The following is a 23589-nucleotide window of genomic DNA, read 5'->3' as shown; positions in this document are numbered from 1 at the left end:
CATGGCAGGCCACACCCTGGACCTTGTTTTCTCGACTGGGCAGGAAGAGGGTGATTTGAAGGTGGGGCACATTGACACCAGTCCCTTGTCATGGTCAGATCACTTCCTGTTGAGATTGAGGCTGTCAGCACCTTTTCCCCTCTGCAGGGGCGGGGAATCTATTAGGGAGATCCACCCTCGGAGGCTGATGGATCCAGTGGGATTCCAAATAGCTCTGGGGCTTTTTTCCAGCTGATATGAATGGACAAAGCCCTGGCTGACCTCTGGAACACCCGAATGGCTCTGGCTATTGACACGCCACCTTGGGGTGGGTGGCCCCACTTCACGGTGGTTCCAGTCCTACTTGGTGGTTCCAGTCCTACTTGGTGGTTCCAGTCCTACTTGGATGGTCATTCCCTGAGGGTATTGCTTGGGGGATGCTTTTCAGCTGTGGATCCTTCGATGTGGGGTTCTGCAGGGCTGTTTAACATCTACATGAAATCTGGAGGTTTGGAGTACATTGTCCACAGTATGCTGATGACACTCGGCTCTATTTCTCCTTTACATCTGCAGGTGAGGCAGTGGAAGTGCTGGACCAGTGTCTTGCTTCAGTCATGGAGTGGATGAGAGCCAACAAACTGAAACTCAATACAGATAAGGCTGAGGCACTGTTAGTGAGTGGTTCCCTAGACCAGATGGGTGGAAGATCGCCTGCTGTTGATGGAGTTACACTTTCTCTGAAGGAGCAGGTTCATAGCTTGGGGGTACTCCTGGGTCTTTTGCTGTTGCTCGAGGCTCAGGTGCTCTCGGTGGCCCCAGAGTGCCTTCCACCAGCTTTGGCTACGCCTCTTTCTGGACAGGTATAGCCTAACCACTGTTGTCTATGCTCTGGTAACTTCAAGGCTAGATTACTGCAATGTGTTATATTTAGGGCTGCCTCTGAAGGCAGTTAGGAAACTTCAGCTGGTGCAGAATTCTAGGCCCAATTCAAAGTGCTGGTTTTGACCTATAAAGCCTTAAATGGCTCAAGACTGTATTTCCTCAAGGACTGCCTCTTTCCATATGAACGTACCCGGATCCTGAGATCATCTTCTTAGGCCCTTCTTTGTGTGCCTCCTCCTTGAGAGGTCCAGAAGGTGGCAACATGAGAATGGGCCTTTTCTGCAATGGCTCCCCATCTGTGGAATGCTCTTCCCTGGGAAGTTCACCTGGCACCTTCATCACACATCTTTAGGCACCAGGCAAAAACATTCCTGGATGATTTGACTGACATCCTATGCCCTTTTAAAATGTGGATTTTTGGGGGAGGGGGGATAATGGGTTGTTGTTTTTATTTTGATTACATATTTTCTAGTTTTATATTTCGATTTTGTTCTGTGAACCGCCTTGAGACCTCTAGGTATAGGATGGTATAATAATAATAATAATAATAATAATAATAATAATAATAATAATAATAATATCAGAGTTATAATAAGCTCAGAGTCTGGGAGAGGAGCCTACCTAGCAGATCTTAACATACTGGAAGAGGGCCTTTATTAACGCCACATTGACACTATCCAAACAGAAGTTCCATCAAACTTAATTGCAGAGACTTTAAAAAAAAAGTACTGTTAGGCAAACACTGTTTATGTTTGGCTGAATCACCCTGAAGTGTAATCACATAGGAGAAGGAGGGCAGAACCTTCCTCAGGCAACCTATTTCCACCAGAAAATACCATCCACCCACCCAGCTGCTTTTATACCTTCATGATTCCAGACCCATGCTGGTGAAGTGAACACAGCTCCATCCAGAACATTGAGGGACATTAAAGTCATTTGGGAACGGAAATTTCATAGGGGAAAGCATTTGGAAGTGGAGAAATGCAGCACCACTTCTGTCCTTTCTCCAATGCAATACATTTATTGCCAAGGATGCTGCTTGTTGATGGGTGATGGGGGGGGGCACCTGAAATGCAATGTGTAGCTTGACCTTCTGAAGAATAAGAGTTGTAGAGTTGTAGAGTTGTAGAGTTGAGGGTAGCGCTGTGGGTTAAAGCCTCAGCGCCTAGGACTTGCCGATCGAAAGGTCGGCGGTTCGAATCCCTGCGGCGGGGTGCGCTCCCGCTGCTCGGTCCCAGCGCCTGCCAACCTAGCAGTTCGAAAGCACCTCCGGGTGCAAGTAGATAAATAGGGACCGCTTACCAGCGGGAAGGTAAACGGCGTTTCCGTGTGTGGCTCTGGCTCGCCAGAGCAGCGATGTCACGCTGGCCACATGACCCGGAAGTGTCTCCGGACAGCGCTGGCCCCTGGCCTCTTAAGTGAGATGGGTGCACAACCCCAGAGTCTGTCAAGACTCGCCCGTACGGGCAGGGGTACCTTTACCTTTACCTTTACCTTAGAGTTGGAAGGGGCCCAGAGGGCCATCCATTCCAACCCTATGCAATGCAGAATCTCAGCTAAAGCATCCAAGACAGATGGCTAGAAAACCTCCAAGGAAGGAGAGTCCACCACCTCCCGAGGGAGTTTGTTCCACTGCCAAACAGCATTTTCCACCAGAAAGTTCTTTCTGATGATTAATCAGAATCTCCTTTCTTGTAACCTGGGAGACCTCAGCCTCATTTTCCCTTATCTGCTGTGGGAAAGGTTAGCTGCTGAGTGCTGGAGTTTATATAGGAAAGAGCCCTGCTGCATCAAACAAAAGGCCCATTGAGTTCAGCATCCTTTTTCTCAAAGTGGCCAGCCAAATGTCAATGGGGAACCCTACAAGGAGGGCCTGAGTGAAGCAGCACTCTGCCCACTTGTGATCTCCAGCACACCACTTCTGACAGTGGAGACAGAATAAAACCACCATGGTTAGTAGCTAGCGAAAGCCTTAACCTCCTTGAATTTACCAGTCAGAACATTGGCTCCAGAACTCTAGTGGCCAATGTGCCCCATATGGTTCTCTATGTACTTCCCCCATGGCATTCGAACCTATGCATACACAACAGGATGTTCTCCTTTGGTAATCCTCATAGAACTCTAGCCCAATGGTTGCCATTAATCTGATTCTGAATTGATTTTAGAATGTATTTTAATTGATTGATTGTGATTTTATGTAAACTGTGTTACTTTTATTGCTGCTCTGAGCCTGGCTTTGGCTGGGGAGGACAGGATATAAATATTATTATTATTATTATTATTATTATTATTATTATTATTATTGTAACACAGTTATATTTCTGTGAAACTACCTGTTGTCATCATCATCATCATCATTATTATTATTGCTCAGGAAACGGAAGGGCTCCTTACTATTTCCTTTAGCTGGTAAGAGTATTAGGAAATATATTTTTAGATCTCTCTCTGGCCTGTTTTCCAGGTTTTTTGTTTTTGTTTTTTTTTGTCTCAGGAGAATTACAGCTAGATACAAATGTTCAGGGCTTTTCTTTGTGTCTCACGGTGGGTAATTAGTCTGACATAGATAGGTGCGAAGATTTTATATGCCACACTTCATGAGGAAAGAGACGGCTGGGTTGGACAAGAAGACCTTCCTTGCTATATCTTTGGGTGAATTACATTCAGCGGGAAGGCTGAAAGAATAGTTGAACAGACTCAGACAACCAGAGTTCCCATGTGCCTGCACCCGTGTTTATTTTTACAGTAATGTCAAACAGGTAAAGGTAAAGGTACCCCTGCCCGTACGGGCCAGTCTTGACAGACTCTGGGGTTGTGCGCCCATCTCACTTAAGAGGCCAGGGGCCAGCGCTGTCCGGAGACACTTCCGGGTCACGTGGCCAGCGTGACATCGCTGCTCTGGCGAGCCAGAGCCGCACACGGAAACGCCGTTTACCTTCCCGCTGGTAAGCGGTCCCTATTTATCTACTTGCACCTGCAGGTGCTTTCGAACTGCTAGGTTGGCAGGCGCTGGGACCGAGCAGCGGGAGCGCACCCCGCCGCAGGGATTCGAACCGCCGACCTTTCGATCGGCAAGTCCTAGGCACTGAGGCTTTAACCCACAGCGCCACCTGCGTCCCCAATGTCAAACAGGTAGGCACCTGTTATTTGCTGAAGTCCAATGAAGAAAAAGAGTTAAAGTCTCCCACCCCATATAGTCCGGATGTGCACATTCTTTAAGACCACTGTAGTCATGTCCTGTTTGCTCCAGAGACCACTCAAGGAGGACACAGAACATAATCAGTGAGGGGTGAATGGCCTGGGGAGCGTGCTTGAGGTTCTTGAACTTCCTTATCCCTGTATGACTGCAAGAGGCATATTAGGGCTGAATCTCAAACCGTAAATACTGAACAAGCAGTAAATACGATAAAACAATTAAGACTCAAACAATATTGCTATCTTGTGTGCCCCCTTTTTTATAATAGAAGCTATTTTGTATAGCAGATTCAATTTTCCATGTAAACCATCTAGAACAGTGGTTCCCAATAAGCTAAGTCCTGCAGACCCCCTGTTTTCCAAAGGCCAAGCCATGAATCCCCTACTTTTGACAATTTAGATATCTGTATGGCAGTTTTTGTTATGTGAATGGTGCCACAGACTCCCTGGGTAGGTTACCTAGCCCCCCGGGGTCCACAGACCACCAATTGGGGACCACTGATTTAGAAGATGATATTTATAATACAGGAATAATTTTTAATATGGTAATTAGATGTCAGAGACTGGCAGGATGATGACGAGTGTGCACTGGGGAAAGAGGGGCTGGAGTCTGACTCAGGAGAGGGGGGGACAGTGGTTTGTGGAGACTTGTACCAGCCAGGAGGAAAGAGTCAGAGGCAGGGGAAGCTTCAGAGCTGAAGGGTGGAGCACAGGGTGGGTCAGAAGAAGAGGAGGAAGAGGCAGGTCAGGCAAGTGAAGGGCCAAGTTCTTCTCATGCAGCACTGTCTCCCAGAACCAGGATGGAATTGAAAAGGGGTGAGCAGAGGAAGTTTCCACCATGATGCTTTCTCTGGCTAGGTGCATGCAGCCTGTCAGTGAAAGATACTGGTGGAGAGGGAGTGGTGCAACTGTTCCATGGAGTGTGGACCTGGGAATAGCTGCCTAGTAGTTAGATTAGCGTATAGTCATACCTCGGTTTGCGAACATGATCCGTGCGGGAGGCACGTTCGCAGCCTGCAGCGTTTGCAGCCTGAAGTATCTGCGCACGCGCGTGACGTCATTTTGCGCTTCTGCGCATGTGCAAGCACCGAAACCTGGAAGTAACCCATTCCGGTACTTCTGGGTTCGGCGCGGTTTGCAACCCAAAAAATTGCAACCCACAGCGTTCGTAACCCGACGTATGACTGTATGTGGATATCCAGAGGTGTAGAAGCAACTGTATTATATTTGGCAATAAATACTTAACTACCTGCCATGCACATTCCTTTGTTTGGGAAGCACCCTTGACAGTAGATCACTGAATGAAGACTAGGGAGAACCAGTTCAAATTATCTCAGCCATGAAGATCATGGGGTGGGGGTGGGGGAGCCACATCCAGCTTCTTCCATGCTTGGCCTGGAAATTTCCCCAGACTGTCCCCAGGCCACACACACACCCCAGTCTTTACACCTCACACAATTTTTGCTTGGTTGGAATGCGCCCTTAAACTTTGCCTCTTGTGTGTCTGAATGGGGAGCAGAGTGTTCCTCTTAGAACTCCTGTTGTAACCTATTTCGCCGGATTGCTGTAACAGTAATTGGGATGGGGTAGAATCTTCAAATGTCCTTGAGCTTCTTGGATAATGGCTAGAATACAAATGTAAGCTTCTCAAAGGTGGTTGTTTGGACACTTTGAGAACCTTTCAACTCTTGTTTTCCATGCCTCCTTTCCTTACAAACAGATATTGTGTGCTGATTTTTGTGTGTGTGTCGTTTATTGTAATAATTAATAACAGAAGTTGATGATGCTATATGAAATTCCATGAAAACAGGCAAGGTGAGATCCTGGCTCACTGGATCGGATTGTGAGTAGCTGAATGCCTGCATGCTCTTTTTAACCAGTAGTTGTTGGTGCCGTAGAAGATATCACCTTGCCTCTTCTGTATCTCTCATGCTGGAATTGTGAATTTTAAAAAAGCAAATCTTATTCTCATTCTGAGCGAACAGCAGAGATGACACACTTGCTAAGATGATTTATGTCCCTGGGCAGGAGGCTCCTAGACTTGGTAATTCTGAGGTAGGAAGTCAGAAGGTTAGTAGAACTGGATGACTTCCAAAAGTCTTCTAGGACTTTTTTTTTTTTAAAAAAAAAAAAGACTTGGTGTATTCCCAAATATATATATATATATAAAGATTCTTTATGGATGGTGGTGACACAGAGACTTGCTGGGTTTCTGAGGGTGGGGGCAGCAGGTAGCAGAAGGGCTGAGAAAAATGCTAAATAACTTGTTTTTATTTAGGCTAATTCTGAGCCTAAGCTCTTCAGTGCAATTCTACACATAACTATCTGAGGTTACGCAACAGCAAACGCAATGAGGCTTACCTTTGCACAGGACTGCACTCTTACTAAACTCCCCTAAATGCATCACCTCAAAAAAAAATCCACCATTATTTGCTAAATAATATTTGCTACACCAGGCTAGGGCTATGAGCACTTTGAGACAGCGGTTTCTAAAGCCTGGTCCAGAGATTCTGTATGGATTTGTAGGGAAACCTACACCACCGCTGGAACTTCTGAGTTTGTTTTGAAATTAGAGCATGGTGCTGAAAACGCCAGGGTTGCAAGTTTGATCCTTGTAGCGGACAACTACATATTCCTGTATTGCAGGGGGCTAGACTAGACAATTCTCAGGGTCCCTTCCAACTCTACAGTTCCATGATTCTGCCTGGAGATAGTATTATTATTTATTCAGTGTGTGTGTGTGTGTGTGTGTGTGTGTGTGTGTGTGTGTGTGTTTTACAGACAGTTATATATTGTTTTGGGGATGCAGGTGGCACTGTGGGTTAAACCACAGAGCCTAGGACTTGCTGGTCAGAAGGTCGGCAGTTCGAATACCCACGATGGGGTGAGCTCCTGTTTCTCTGTCCAAGCTCCTGCCAACCTAGCAGTTCGAAAGCACGTCAAAGTGCAAGTAGATAAATAGGGACCGCTCCGGTGGGAAGGTAAACGGCGTTTCCATGTACTGCTCTGGTTCCCCAGAAGCAGCTTAGTCATGCTGGACACATGACCCGGAAGCTGTCTGCAGACAAACGCCGGCTCCCTCAGCCTATAGAGCGAGATGAGCGCGCAACCCCAGAGTCGGTCACGACTGGACCTAATGGTCAGGGGTCCCTTTACCCTTTATATATTGTTTTATGTGATATTGTGAGCCATTGGAAAGGCCAAAAGACAGGATATAAATATTTTAAGGCATAATAACATCCCTCCCCTCACCCACAAAATAAAGAGTCCCAGGACCTTTTAATGAGCATGCAACTAATCCAAAACAGTGCGCTCCATAATCACTTCTCCTGGTGACCAAACGAACTTCTACTTTGTCTGGATTAAGCCTCAATTTGTTTGCCAACACATAATTGATCACCCGTCTCAGGCAGTGGTTCAAGACCTACACTGCCTCCCATGAATCTGTTGGGAAAGGGTGTTGACCTCCATGACAGCCCCTATCTCTGGATGTGAAATATACTCAGAGTCGCAAAGTGATTTCATGCTCTTTATTCAGCTCATAGTGGTGAGGAGGAATGAATGTCCCCTCAAAGTATCTGCTTTATATACATTATTTACACAATGGGCTGCACATGATTGGCTAATTCCGGAATTCTACTGTAAGCCAATCAGGTTGTGGATTCACTTCAATCTGGAGCATGACTGGGTGGTTCCTGCCAACCAATCATACTGCTGCATTGTCCTAGGACCAATCAGACTGCTGCATTCTGAATCCTATTGTTCTAGGACCAATCAGACTGCTGCCTTTTGGATCCTATTGTTCTAGGACCAATCAGACTGCTGCAGTTTGGATCCTATTTGACTCAGTACATAACACCCCTCCCCTCTAAGTTCCAGTCCTGCCCGGGAGGTCGCATTCATAGTCCTCAAGGTATGCTGGCGGCCTACGTGTGCGTTGCGGCCTGGGGTGTTCCCTGGTCCGGGGTTCAGGTTCTGGCTCGTGTTCCAAGGATGCTGGCTGTGATGGGGCTGGCAACCGGATGCTGGCAACCGGCTCGCTCAGTCGTGGTTCTGGTTCCGGTGTCCTTTCAGCCTCACGGGTCCTCTCTGTATTTACTGATTCTGCCTCTCCTGCTGGCCCCTGCTGCTCTATGGGCCTCACTGCCCCACTGTTCCCTTGGGACTCCTCTGACCTGTCCTCCTCCTCCTGGTTTTCTCCCGGGAATCGTCGGCGTATCTGGTCGCAGTGGCGGCGCCAGCATTGCCCCCCATCTGTTAGCACCTCGTACGACACGGGGCCAGTGACCCTGGTGACTGTGGCGGGTACCCATGCAGGGCCTGCCCCAAAATTCTTTGCGTACACTGGGTCCTGGGCCTCGAAGGTCCGGGGGTTCCTGCCTTCCCCCACCACTACCTCATCCTGAGCTCTATCGGGGTGAAGGCGGTCCAATCTGATTGCAAGGCGCCGACCCATTAGTAGTTCAGCGGGGCTCCTGCCAGTTGTTGAGCTGGGGGTGCTGTGCTGTGCTAGAAGGAATGTGGCAAGGCGGTACTCCCAATCCCCTTGCGTCATGCGGCGAAGGGTTTCCTTGGTGGTCCGCACCATGCGTTCTGCTTGGCCATTGGTGGCAGGGTGGAATGGCGCCGAACGGATGTGGCGGATGGCGTTCTGCGCTGTGAAGGTTTGGAATTCTCCTGACGTAAATGCAGTCCCGTTGTCTGAGACGAGAGTGTCAGGGAGCCCGTGGGTAGCAAACAGCCTGCGTAGTACCCGGATGGCTGCGGACGTAGAAGTGGACGGTACCAGTGCGACTTCCAGCCATTTGGTGTAGGAGTCCACCACTATGAAGAATGTTTTCCCCTGAAAGGGGCCAGCGAAGTCCACATGCAGTCGTGACCATGGTGCTCGGGCGGACTCCCAGGACTGGACTGGGGCCCTTGGGGGATCTGGGCGGGATTCTTGGCAGGCCTGGCAGTGTTTGACCCAGGCCTCTATCTCTCCGTCAATCCCCGGCCACCACACATAACTCCTGGCAAGGGCCTTCATTCTTACTACCCCAGGGTGTGTCTCGTGTAGGGCTGTGAGGACCCTTTTTCGGAGGGGCTGGGGAACAACGACCCTGCTTCCCCATAACAGGCACCCCTTGTGGGCCGACAGTTCATGTTTGCGGGTTGTGTAGCCGGCGAATTCTGGCCCGGGGCTGCTGCTGGGCCATCCCCTCCACACCCAGTCCAGGACCCGGGAGATGACCCTATCTTTCTTGGAATGGTGTGCAACTTCTTGTGCCTGAATGGGGCGGTCAGGAAGCAGCTCCAGGCTCATAACCTCTTGTGCAGGTGCTGGGTCAGGGCCTGTTTCCGGTAGTGGCAGCCTGCTGAGGGCGTCCGCATGGCCCATCGCCTTCCCAGGGCGGTGAATCAGTGCATACTGGTAGCTGGTAAGGAAAATTGACCACCTGAGGACGCGAGGAGACAGCACTTGGGGGGTCTGCTTTTCGGGGGCAAACAAGCCAAGCAACGGTTTGTGGTCAGTCACCACGGTGAAGGGCCGCCCGTACAAGAAATCATGGAATTTTTTAACTCCCTTCACGATTGCCAGACCCTCCTTGTCAATTTGTGAGTAGTTCCGCTCAGTTGCATTGAGTGTCTGGGAAAAGTATGCCACCGGTACCTCTCTTCCATCCGGGAGTTGGTGTCCCAGGACAGCGCCAATTCCATAGGGCGAGGCGTCGCATGCTAGCACCACCGGCAGCCTCTCGTCGAAGTGTGCCAAGACCGAGTTTGAGACAAGCAAGTCCTTGACTGCCTGGAATGCGGCCTCCTGGCGCTGGCCCCACACCCAAGGGGCCCGCTTGTCCAGGAGTCTGTGTAGGGGCTCCGCTACCGCCGCCTTGTGGGGAAGGAAGGAATGGTAAAAGTTCAATAGTCCCAAGAAGGCCTGAAGTTCAGTCTTGTTCTTGGGCGCTGGGGCATCACAAATGGCCCGTACCTTGTCCCCAGTCGGGTGGACCCCTTCTGCGTCCACCATAAATCCCAGAAAGTCCACCTGGGGCACTCCTAGTAGACATTTTTCCCGCTTCACCTTGAGACCTGCTGTCTGGAAACGGTGCAGAACGGTGCGGAGGCGGTCCTCAAACTCCTCTGGTGTGGGCCCGGCAATCAACACATCATCGAAGAAGGGGGTGACGCCAGGAATCCCTTTAAGGAGAGAGTCCATTAGATTCTGGAATATGCCTGGTGCCACGCTGACACCGAATTGCAGCCGCTTTACCCTGAATGCTCCTCTGTGCGTCACAATCGTCTGTGCCTCTGCTGTGGCCTCATCTACTGGCAGCTGTTGATATGCTTGGGCCAAGTCCAGCTTGCCAAAAATTTTCGACCCAGCCAGGGTGGCAAGGACATGGCTGACCACTGGCACTGGGTATGCATGGGCCGTGAGGGCCTTGTTTATAGTACATTTGTAGTCTGCGCAGATGCGGACTGAACCATTAGGCTTGACAGGTGTGACGATTGGGGTTTCCCAGGGGGCATTAGGCACCGGTTCCAGCACTCCTTGCTCCATGAGCCGGTCCAATTCCTCATCTATACGGGGTTTCAGGGCGAACGGGACCCGGCGGGCCTTGAGCCTGACCGGTCGTACTGCGGGGTCAAGCTGTAGAGCAATGGGGGGGCCCGTATACTGTCCCAATTTCCCATCGAAAACCCCCGGAAATTCCTTGCATATGGCGTCCACGTCCACTTGTAAGCTAGTGTGGTTCACCCCGGTGACAGCTAGCCCCAGTGGTCCAAACCATGACAATCCCAGTAGGCTAATGTAGGGGCCCTTGACCACAAGTAAGTCCAGTTGCCGCGTCCGCCCTCGGTATTGCACCCTGAAGGTCCCCACCCCCATTGTGGGGACCTTACGTTTCTGGAAGTCCCGGAGGGTGAATGGGGCCGGCCTGAGTTTGGGACCCCCAGTAGGACACAGTTTCCTTAAGGTCCTTGCCGAGATTATGGATAGAGTTGAACCCGTGTCAAGCTCCATGCGGCATGGGGCCCCCTCTATCTGTACCTCTACATAAATTTTTTCTACGTTGGGGTGGGGCAACTGGTATACCTGGAAGTCCGTGAGCTCCGTCGAGTTGCCTTGGTGCGTTGGGCCCCGGGACCTGGGGTTCTTGGATTGGTCATCTGATGCCTGGCATCGGGTGGGCCGAGCCCGACACACCCGGGCGATGTGTCCCACTTTTCTGCACTGCCTGCACTCTGCGTTGCGGAAACGGCAGGTCCTCCTCTCGTGACTTTCTCCACAGCTTGCGCAGTTCCCTACTTCTCGTCGAGGCAGCTGTGGTATGTGGGCTGCTTGAGTGCGCTGCTGTACTCGGTGCACCTCCTCCCTGTCAGATCCTGAGTCGTCGGTGAGGTCTTCGTGGTGGACCCTCGGTTGGGATGGCTGGCTCGGCCGTGCCTCTTGCGTCGACCTCTCGGCAGCTTCCGTTGCCAGGGCCTCCTCCAGAGCGACCTGGAACGTTAGGTTCTTCTTAGCGTAGAGGCGTCGTTGCAGCTTCTCATCCCTCAGGCCACCGACGAGGCGGTCACGAAGCATGTTCTCCAGCTCTGAGAAGTTGCAGAACCGGGCGGCTTGGCGGAGAGAGGTCACAAACCCAGTTATGGTTTCCCCAGGGGCTTGCCGCTTTGCATAGAAGGCATTTCGACGAGCTACCACTGAGGGCTGTGGCGAAAAGTGCCCCTTCAGCTGTTCCATTATTGTTTTGTATGGAACAGTAGCAACGTCTTCAGGCGCAAGGAGAGCCCGGGCGATTTCAAATGTCTCCTCTCCGCAAACGCTGAAGAATATTGCCCTCTTCTTGGCGTCTTCTTCATCGGTGACCCCTTTGGCTTCTAGGAGGAAGGTGAAACGGGAGGCGTACGCTTCCCAGTCTCCGGATGCTGGGTTGAACGGCGAGAAGCTGCTGTCGGTTGCCATTCTGAGTTCCTTGTGTCCCGGAGCTGAAGCCTGGATACACGGTGCGAGGCAGCGGTGCGGCAGGTGGCGGTGCTGCGGTGCTGTGTGTGGCAGTCAGCTCAGCGGGATCCCACCTTCGTCGCCAGTGAAATATACTCAGAGTCGCAAAGTGATTTCATGCTCTTTATTCAGCTCATAGTGGTGAGGAGGAATGAATGTCCCCTCAAAGTATCTGCTTTATATACATTATTTACACAATGGGCTGCACATGATTGGCTAATTCCGGAATTCTACTGTAAGCCAATCAGGTTGTGGATTCACTTCAATCTGGAGCATGACTGGGTGGTTCCTGCCAACCAATCATACTGCTGCATTGTCCTAGGACCAATCAGACTGCTGCATTCTGAATCCTATTGTTCTAGGACCAATCAGACTGCTGCCTTTTGGATCCTATTGTTCTAGGACCAATCAGACTGCTGCAGTTTGGATCCTATTTGACTCAGTACATAACAGGATGACAACATTTATTTATATTTATTTGTTTGTTTGTTTTTAGGGGGGGAATACAAACCACATAATCACACACATAATGAATTATCAATAAAGTGCACGTAAGACCAGCAAGATACCCAAAATATACATAAACCAATTTATATTATTGCTTTTGAATTCTGGTGCTGGAGGAGACTCTTGAGAGTCCCATGGACTACAAGAAGATCAAACCTCTCCATTCTTAAGGAAATCAGCCCTGAGAGCTCACTGGAAGGACAGATCCTGAAGCTGAGGCTCTAATACTTTGGCCACCTCATGAGAAGAGAAGACTCCCTGGAAAAGACCCTGATGTTGAGAAAGATTGAGGGCACAAGGAGAGGAGAAGGGGACGACAGAGAATGTGATGGTTTGACAGTGTTTTTGAAGCTACCAGCATGAGTTTGACCAAACTGCGGGAGGCAGTGGAAGGCAGGAGTGCCTGGCGTGCTCTGGTCCATGGGGTCACGAAGAGTTGGACACGACTAAATGACTAAACAACAACAACAATAATTTATATTATGTCTGAGTAGGCTTGGTGATTTTTATTTTTATTAGTTTTCAGCAGGCATCTAAAACAATATAGCAAGAGCACTTGGCTACACGGTTCAAAGATAGTGCATAGTACTGTCTTTAGTACTTTAGTTTTTTGTTTTTTTTGTGTTGCTGAAAACCAGAGAAAATGTTTTCCATTCTCCTTTTCACTCCAGATATGGTCCTTTGCCAAAGAGGGACATAACTAACATGACTGTAAAGCGGTGGTTCCCAAAGAGGGCAGGGCATGTGGGTCAGTGGGGGGTTACTTAGTGGGGGTGCTAAGAGGCAAGGGGGTGGCAGGGGAGGGGGCTGGGGGTTTAAATGACTATCGGACTTTGAAAAGCTGGAATCACTGAATCAAGCTCATCAATTTTGTTGAATAAAACTAAATAGTTTTAATTTAAAAGTTCAATAAATTACCTCTTTTTTAAAAAAATAAAATATTATCCTACTATTATCTTCCTCAGTGGGTCTTGCAAACGTTTATTCTGAATAATGCTTTTTATAGGGTAATGGGAACTGGAGACGAGTTTATAGAGCAAAGAGTGTAGTGGCCCGGAAAAGTTTGGGAACCACTGGTGTAAAAGCATTAGTGATATCAAAGTCTGGGCTTTGGTTCCCACACTGATGTTATGGAGAGGATGTTTCATCGTGCCAGCATATGCCCTTTACATCAAATTTTAATAATCCTTCCTTTAATTTCATTAATTCCGTTACCATGCATTCATACAGCAAATTAACACAGCATAACTTCTGAAGGTCAATCAATCCTTATGCATAAGATTACTGAAATAATATGTGAGCCCTCCTGTTTCATAATGCCATATGATATATTTTTTAAGACATTTGAAGAAATTATCATTACATATTCAAAGAAAGAGAGAGAGGTCTGCTTTGCCTTGTACATTACACAGAAGCGTGTTATCTCTACTGTATCATGCTCTTGGCAGCAAAGTCTATGACAGCAAGTGGCTGAACTGGTGTGACAACAGGAATTCTTACATCAAACCTCAAGCAGCTCAGGCAAAAGGACTCCCCATGTTTGCATTCTAGCTTCTGTGTGGGAAGGGGAAGTTGTCAGTACCCTGACACCTATCACAACAGATAGATGTTAACGTGCTTTAATTTATTTCACTGGTCGTTTTAATGATCCCTGTTTTAATTTTTTTCATGGATAAGGTTAATATTTCCTGTAAACAGCTTAGAAGTTTTACTCTGATCAAGCAGTATATAAATTTTGTTAAAGAAACTATAATAATAATAATAATAATAATAATAATAATAATAATAATAATACCCTGCCCATCTGGGCAGCTACCAACAGAATACTAAAAACACGATAAAAGATCAAACATGAAAAACTGCTTTCAGGTGTCTTCTAAAAGTCAGATAGTTGTTTATTTCCTTAACATCTGATGGCAGGGCATTCCACAGGGAGGGTGCCACTACCGAGAAGGCCCTCTGCCTGGTTCCCTGTAACTTGGCTTCTTGCAGTGAGGGAACTGCCAGAAGGCCCTCAGAGCTGGACCTCAGTGTCCAGGCTGAGCGATGGGGGCGGAGACGCTCCTTCAGGTATACAGGGCTGAGGCCAGTATACCTAAGATACCTAACACATAGGCCTCAGGCCCACATGGGGCTTTGTCAAAGAGATTTGGAAACAAAGGGGAGGGAACGCTATGACAAGGTGGCTCCAGAAAGGGTGCAAAGTAGAGCTGCTTTTAAAACGAGACAGTGCTTTTTTGCAAACACTTTCTCCTCCTGCGGAAAGCACCCGCTTTTCAGTTATATGTCCTGATAATGCCCCCCAGCAGCAGCCTTCTAAAATCCTAGCCTTCCTGCTTAGTTACTGTAAAAGCTCTACGCTGGCACTGGCAGAGGCCATCACAGCTGCCCCCCCCCCGCTGGGCGCCACTCCCCTACGGGTACCATGCCACACCCCCAGGACACGCGCCACACCCCCAGGATGCACGCCAGCCCCGCCCCTGCCTGCTCTCCACCCCCTGGTGCCAGAGCATGAAGCTCCACCTGCACGCTGGTTCACAAGACACCGCTTGGTCATATTGTTAAGTCACGCCTGCGCATTAAGGCTACAGAACAGCAGTGAGGAACCTTTTTCAGACTGAGAGCTGGCATTCCATCATGGGGAACTTTCAAAGGGCCATATGTCAGGGAAGGTTAGAGCCAAAGGCAAATTGGGGCGGGGGGAGGGGCGGGCAGTAACTCTGCCGCATTCCTTTTTTGCAACAGGCCATGCAAAAGTCAAGACACCCACCTATGCATCTCTCCATCCAGGAACAGCTAGAGGCAATGTCACAGTTGAATGACACATTCCACCTGGGCAAAAACACTTGGGTGGGGGGAGGTAGACAGTAGGGCTGAGAGGAAGGGGTAAGTACAGCTGGGGAGGGAGTTTACCCAGTTTACCCAGAGAGGCAAGTGTCACTAAGCAGCCTAATCCCAAAGCACACTGCACTGCTGTACGAATTGAGGCCTGCAAACAAACTATACCAATGCAATACAATGCAAGCACGTAGCATAATGCTTTGCTGGCACTGCAGCTGCATCATTCACAGCAAAAGGGGTGCTTGGAAATTTTTCATGCCATTTTTCAATTACTTTCTGGCAGCCCCATTTGTTTTGTTTTCTGGTCTATTATTGCCTCATATGTTTCATTTTTCCCCCGTGAGTCTCATTATTCTTATTTTAAACAATCTCATTCATTTAGTTTCTACATTTATTGCAATGAAGACCCAGCCTGTATTCTGATGCCTGCACTTTTGGAGTTTTCCACCCAAATGACATGGCTTCTGTCAATGTTGCACGATGCCCCTAAGCCCTCAGACATGCCAAGTTTCAGATATGTTGGGGAAAGGGTCCCTGTGTAATACACAATTAAATAGGTTTCCCATTCTCCAAGCATCCCAGTGTTTAGTGCTTCATGCCTTCACACTTTCAGAACACTCCAAGAATCCCCCTCCCTAAAAAAAGTTCCCTAGATGTAACTATATATAAATGCAATGCAAAGCAATGTTGTGCCCCTTTGTCAATTTCAGAAATCCAGCCCTTAATAAACAAATGGGAGAAATTAAACGAAAGGATTTTAATTTATTTCACATACAAATAGATTAAAAATGAATGAATGTGCCCTTGTTTCATTTTTCATTTGTTTTTGAAACAAATGCATACCCCTAGCAATTCATTATTTTAAACTGCTATACTAATACAGTAAACATGAATGTCGAATACGCTGCAAGGTATAATCTGGGATTGCAGAAAATTTGATCATGGCTTTGCCTTCTTTCATAAATCTTCCTAAAGGTCATTTCACACATGTATATTGATTGAGTGCACAATGAAGAAATAGCCCGCATGTGTGTGAATGACCCAGCAGAAGATGAGTCACCACAGGTACAACTTTCACATCACCAAGTTCAGTACAACTGGTACAACTTTCACATCACCAAGCTCAGACAGTGCTTTTCAGCAGAGACAGCTAAAACACTGAGTGGAGAGTTATGAGATATGGATTAACCAAGCGATAAGAGAGAGGGAAAGAGAAATTTATATGTGTATACTGGACTATTTTGGGGGGTTAAAGCATTGCAGCAGAAAGTTTTCAACCAAGGGTGATAGTATAATAACAACACAATCCTATGCATGTTTACTCAGCAATAAGTTCCACTATGTTCAATGGGGCTTACTTCCAGGTAAGCGTGCATTGGACTACAGTGCAAGAAGGTAAAAATGTACTCAAGCCCACCAAATAAATATTGAGAATTTGAGAACCAGTTCTTAAGCTGTGTTGGCCAGTGCTGGTTAATTTAAATAAAAAATAAGAAAAGCTGCCACGTACCATGCATCTATTTTTCCATGCAGTACTATATACTGCCTGATATTGCAGTGTCATGAACAGAGCAAATTTTCAATTCCCCATTTTTCCTTCCATTCACAGCAATAATTTGCATGCAATATAAATTATCAATAATACTCCAAATCGCACATCTCACTGCTCTCACATCAAAGGAATGAATGTAAGCAAGAGAGCAAAATGTCAGAAAAATAACCCAGTCAAACTGAAAATGATGTGGTTGGACTATTTTAGCTGGATCACAGCTCATATCCTCATTTGACATGAAATGGGAGCAATTCTCCATGTAGCTCTTAACCTGACATTTCCTGTAAATATGGGTTTCGGATAATTAGTCTAACTAGACATCAAGGCATAATCCTTTTCTTCTTTGCTTTCCTCAGAGAAAATTCATTAAGCTTTCACAAGGCCTGTTGCATATGACGTACTGTCAATAGGCAAATATTACAGAATTGAATATTATATTGTCAGTAGATGAACATTCAGGCACAATCCCCGTTAAGCTTGAAAGGGGATACAAATATGTCTAAAGCCTTCTTGATTTTTGCTTTGTTTTTTTAACTACACATGAAGCAGAAAATGTGACAATTTAAACATGTCTTGTGATTTGGAAGGTCATCTTTAAGGCAGGGGTTGGCAACGTGATACCATGGGTGCATTGGAACTGCCCCCTGGCACCAACATACCTCTGAGAACACAAACACACACCATTACTCACTCCCTCTCCCCCAGTCATGATGTGGTGGGGGCATTTACCTTTTTCCTCCCTTGAAAAGGATATAGAGTTGAAGGAGGAAGTTGGAAGAGTGATGTTCTTTCCCACTTCTCTTTCCAGCTCTATGTGCTTATCCCCTGCTTAGTTTAATTCTACTGGACCCAACTTTGACCAACTCTGAGAGGGGCTGTCCTTGGGGAGAGAAAACAGTGAATAGGGATAGGGAACTGTCCATGGTACTGGCTCAAAAATCCAAAATGTGCCCACGTGCCTAAAAATTGGCAACCCAGTTGCAACTGTCTAGATGCAATTAGCTTTCTACCCTTTAACCATTCCACAACAGGTCCTACCACGACGATGTTTAAATCTCAAGAACTCTATCATTACTTTTCATGTATTCGAAGCCTACCATAACACAGACTCAATAGGCTATAGGGCTACTTTTTTAACTTTGTGTCTCTGACATTTCAAGATGCTAAAATAAAACAACAATTTCAAAAGCCATATAATAGCCACTATTCTTTTTTGGGGGGGTTGGGGGGCAGAGTTGTCTAGAATTCACTGTACAGCAGAACCCAGATAATGAAGGGAAATGAAAGAATAAACCTACCCACAATTATAACAGAATGAAAAGGGTTATATTGGCGGTTTATAACACATTCAGTGAAATTTAGTGTGTGGGGTTCTTATGGGGGTGGACATTCCATGCTCATCCTGCTATTGCAATTAATTTGCTAAAACAATTTTCCTCCAGGAAAAAAGAATAATTAGGCATATTATACACCTTGGCATTTTAACCTAAAGATAAGCAGGTTGATTTTAACAAGAGGGAGAAAAAATCAAGCCTGTGCTTCATTTTTCTCGTTGAAATCAGTAGCGACAAAATGGGCTTCACTATGCCTAGGAATCCACTTTGTTTTTTCAATTACAGTACACTAACTCAATTTCAAACTTACCCAAATGATATCATACAAGGTTTGATTCACTCTCTCATCACAGGTAAACAAAACAAGGATAAAAGGCAAGCATTTCCCCACTCTTCTGCCGATTCTCCTATCTCTTTCCCCCGTTTTATTTTAAAGGGTGTTGGTTAAAATGAAGATAACAACTTAGGAAGGAAATCTCACCGGCTTCTGTAGCAGAAAACCAGTTGCACTCGGACTTACACATCACTGTAGTTGGGCCTGGAGCAATATTGTCCACTCGGTCACTATCTGGTGGTATCATCCTCGTAGCTGCCTTTGACAGTTTTACATTTTGCCAGGCATTGAGAAGAGAATACATACCTCAGAAGGTGACTCGACTTCAGCTCCCCTTCTCCAGCACCTGTCTCCGATCCTTCTTCCATGCTGCTCCCTTAATCCTGGAAGAGCTGCCCACCAACACTTCCAGCAATCTCCTTTAGCCAATAGGGCCCCCCACCCCACCCAATTTCTCCTCTGAATCTCTCCACACAATGCATTTCTTCTGCAGAGTCTTTCTAAGACCATGTAACAGATTTTGCTCCTCAGAGCTGTGAGCTACAACAAGTTAACCCTTGCCTAAAATCCTGCCAATTTCCTCACTCTTCCCCACCCCACCCCCCATGCATGACACTAAGATCATAAACCGATCGGAAAAGGAATGTGCCACCTATTATGGTCTATACACTGTCTGGTATAATGGTGGTGCTAGTAAGCATCAGGTACGGACAACAATGACTTTATTTATATGCAATTACTTTAGATTTCCTTTTAAAAATAAGAGCAGCAATTTTCAACTTAGTGGTTGATTTTTGAGTCGGAAGGTCCATCTGCCTATCTTTCCTACTTGCAACCCCTTACCTTGAGTCTGATGCAGTGTTTCACATTAAAAAACATACCTACCTCCCATCACCACAGTGCACCAACACTAAATACACATGTTCGCATCACTCAGACATACATTGAAAGTATATATAGATGACATTCAAACAAAACTTTAAAGAAGGAAGGAAGTCATGTAATACCTTTACTTTTACCTATGGATTTGATGAAATGGTTCCATGAAGAAAGCATTGCCAGACAAAAAGAGAGAGAACAAAGAAGAGAAACAACAGTAAGAGTCATGTGTGTGTAAATGTAAATGCTGTCACAATTCAAGAACATGAAAAGAGACAAGGCATGAAACAAGTGTTTGAAGACAAATGGAAATGCAGTTGGTGTCGCATTTTAAGAATGGCTGCTTTGCAACCTTCATGTCCATGCAGGAGAACACAGAAGTAACCCATGCTTCATTTTCAAACGAGTGACACAGAAGTAACATGAACACTGACTTTAAAGGGAGCGGGGTTTGTACACAGTGATGGGGAAACACCACTTATTTCATCATGTTGCAAAACTGTATTCTTAGCATTCCAGAAGCCAGGAGCGAGTGCTTTCCGCATTTTCAAAACAGTCATGCATTAATGCAAAGCAGGACTCTCTTGCTAGGCACAAACTCAAGACTCTTCTCTTTCACAATCTATCTTGGGAGTACGGCTCCCTTTGCTCTCTGTTGTGCTTAAAACACACAGCCATTTCCCAATCAGATCTTCACTCTTTTTTTTTGCTGACAGTTATTATATTGCAAGTAGGGTAAGGGAGACAGTTGAAAAAAAGGAGAGAGAAGGAAATCAAAAGATTTGAGGAGCAAATTAAAAATAAAACAAAAACCAAAAGCAGTTTCTATGTAGCACTATTCATATTATGTATATAAATATATATATACACACACGACAACAACAAAAAGAAAAAAATAATGTGACTGCGATCATGTGCTTATTTGCAGCCCAAGAAAGCTCGCAAGCATTTGGCCATCATTTGCCATGATGGATTTTGAAGCAGCTACAGAAGAAAAAAGGAAATAAACCAAAATGAAATAAAGGAACAATGAAAGCAGAGTGGAAAAGGAGCAGAACCCATACCTTGGTCGCCCATCATCAAGTGCGCCAGACCTTAAAGGGAAACAAGAGCACAGTCAGCAATGAATAAGGGTGCACGGGAAGGTGGTATTGTCACAGTGACCCCAAAAAATGTTTTTTGCAACAGGCATCTGTTTCCTGTGAGATGTTTTCCATTACAGTGGAAAATTAAAACAGCATTTTTCAACCACTGGTTGGAATGCTTTTTGTGGGGTTGGGAATGGGGCAAAGGGGCCATTTGGCTTCTATTCTAACACAGATTAATGCTGCCCTGTACAGCTTCTTCCCTAGGCATTAAAGTTGGGCTGAAGACAAAAAAATAATAAGAAAATCATTTCAAGTTCAACAAATTCCTGGAACACTCAGTCTCCCAATTTCATCATTTTCAGTAGGAGGACACTTAGCTGCAAAATAGCTTTCTTTTTTTTTCCCCCTCCCGAATTTCCAAACGTAGAACAGTGTCAACCTGAAGAATGGGCTGGGTCTGATCTTTTTCCCCTCGTTGAAAATGAGCATTTCAAATAATTAAACAAAATAATTCCTTTGTCACATTGAAATGATAATGCAAGGGATGTCTCCTTGTTTGTGTGAAACATTTGAGTAGAATAAGATCTGTTCCTGAGCAGGAAAGTTGTTAGTCATCCATTGGGATGGAAGCAAATATCAGCATTAATTGTAACTGGGGAGAAAATCCCTTTGTTTTGGCACCAAGTAGTTTCTCCAAATTAAAATATGCTGTGCTTAAAGTACACTGATGCTGAAATCAGTTTCCCAATTAACTCTCCCGCCCCCCTGCCGATTGTGGGGAACTGAAGTTTTAATTGGGCTAAGCAAAGCAAGTTCTCCGAATCCATTTTTTAAAAAATGAGCTAAAGCAATAGCAAAAGAATTGGTTCCCCACCCCCCCCATAAGCAAATTTGGCATATCACATCTTGTATCCCCTTAAACAAAAGTTTAGCTCTGATGACACTTTATAAATAGATGCTTAGCAAATTGGTTTGGGGGGGAAAATCCAAATAGTAGTCATTTAGACCCCCCCAAGCTATAAAAGTGTGCTTCTCTCCCTCTGGAACAATTTCATGGTACATCCCACATTATTTTTTGGGTTGGTTCACACAAAGAAGGTGTGCAATAGAATAATATGCTGGTTTTTGCTGGAAGGTAAGATTCCTAAGTTTGAGATTTTTAATTCACATAAAAAATTAGGCGCACACATAAGACATATAACAAGTGATCTGGAGGAAGGAAATATTTCAAAAGCAGAGAGCCCACACCCCAAACACGCCACTTCATATAATCAATCAATTGATGAAATAAGGTTTTAAACAATGTAATAAGTTTTTCATTGAACACAATATGTCTTCTAAATTGACAATTAATCTGTATTAAGTATCTGGACACATGAAGAATCTTATTTTGGCTTCTGTTGCAGTAAACCATGTTTTGTTCTGTTTTTTACGTTTTTAAAATTCTGATCCTGTAGCATAAACTCAATGACAGCCTCAAAAATTGCATGATTTCAGAGAAGACAAGATGGGAGTCCACCAATCTATGTCAACTCTGCAATAAGTGCCAGTATACTAAGTGAAGGAAGTCTGTAATGATTTCAGCTTTGTGGTTAGAGTGTAAGCTTGTTTACTCAGAAGTAAGTCCCACTTAGCTCCCACTGGGGCTTCATCCCAACTAATAGCGCTTAGGATTGCCGCTTTCGTTGAGCTGTAACTTTGGCTCATGAGTGTAGTGTTTTCCAATTCCTTTCCTTTGTGGATTTATAATTGTCTTTAGGATTGGAAATTGGATGTACCAGGTTTTTTGTGACTGAAGATTCTCCTCTACTGGAAAAAAAATCACTAAGCAATTTGTGCTTTTTGAATGAATATAACATATAACTGTATCACATCTTCCAAAAGACGTGGGCTCCTGAATTAGAAGAGCATGTTCCATGAAACCGTGTCAATCAAAATCATTTCATGTTCCATGAGAAATATGCTCAAGGTTTTATGTCTACTAGTACCTTAATTTTCTCTTTTTCATTTATTTATTGCTTGTGAGATTGATTGGGGGGGGCGGGTTCTGGGGTCATAAGAGGGCTGGTACTGGAAGAGGGAACTGAAAAGCTCCTGTATGCAAGCAAAACACAATATGAAGCACCATCTGGGTCCTGGGTTTCTTTAGAGCACAAGGAAAATTATATTTTGCAATACAATAAATCACTGTGAAAATGAGCCTTTAAGTTTGTTTTTGTTGTTGTTTAAAAAAATGTGGGCAAGGGCTGAAATAAGTATCAGTGTCTTGGATACAATGGTTACGGTGGGACAGAAAACAAAAGAAATAAACCCCAAAACCCTGAACATCTCCTATGTGCATAAAGTTGCAGGAACAAGACTGAGACCATCAATGCTCTTTCCAATAGCTCAGGGATGGGCAACCTATGGCCTTCCAGATGCTTTTGGACTACAACACCCATCATCCCTGGCCATTGGTTATGCTGGCTGCAGGTGATGGGAGCTGGAGTCCAGCAATGTCAGGAGGGCCATGGGTTCCTAATCCCTGTTTGCACACATTAGTGCCTGCACATTCCTACCGCAAATGAATGCCTGGAATTCTCTGCGGAGCCAAGGTGCATACAATCCCAGCTCATTTTATTCTGACATATACATACTGAAATATGTAGAATAAAGGAAGCTCCCTTTGGTCCCTCTACCTTAGTAATGGCTTCAGTGACCGGAAGTGGCTCTCTGGGGTTTCAGGCAAGAATCTATCCCAGTCCTAACTAGAGATGCAGAAGAACTGCTCGCAAAGCATGGCCAGTTGTGTGGGTTTCCCAGAACATTTTGACTTGCATATCATAATTTGAAAATATTCACCTTGCATTGAGAAATGTTCTGATGTCCTAGATCAAGTGCCAGGAACCTCTGGCCCTCTAGATGTTGTTGAATTAAGACTCCCATTGGCCATGCTTGGAACCTCTGGCCCTCTAGATGTTGTTGAATTAAGACTCCCATTGGCCATGCTTGCTGGGACTAATTGGAGAAGT

The 23589-nt window shown here is 45.9% G+C and overlaps 1 protein-coding gene across 29 annotated transcripts in view; it reads right to left on the bottom strand.

The window, feature by feature from the left end:
• The window catches only part of NRXN1 (neurexin 1), a 1023765-nt gene that overhangs the window by 874801 nt on the left and 125375 nt on the right, over nucleotides 1-23589 (bottom strand). For 23 of the 29 annotated variants that reach the window (XM_079968418.1, XM_079968429.1, XM_079968424.1 and 20 more), the window contains one exon: nucleotides 20555-20584. The exons of the other annotated variants lie outside the window; for them this stretch is intronic. In XM_079968418.1, the coding sequence (XP_079824544.1) occupies nucleotides 20555-20584 (30 nt within the window). The remainder of the gene's footprint in view (nucleotides 1-20554; nucleotides 20585-23589) is intronic. 29 annotated transcript variants of the gene reach the window in all.

The sequence above is a fragment of the Podarcis cretensis genome (assembly GCF_951804945.1).
Source record: "Podarcis cretensis genome assembly, chromosome: 3".
Lineage (NCBI taxonomy): Eukaryota > Metazoa > Chordata > Lepidosauria > Squamata > Lacertidae > Podarcis > Podarcis cretensis.
Note: the sequence above shows the minus strand (reverse complement) of the source record. Positions and strands in the feature narration are given on the sequence as shown.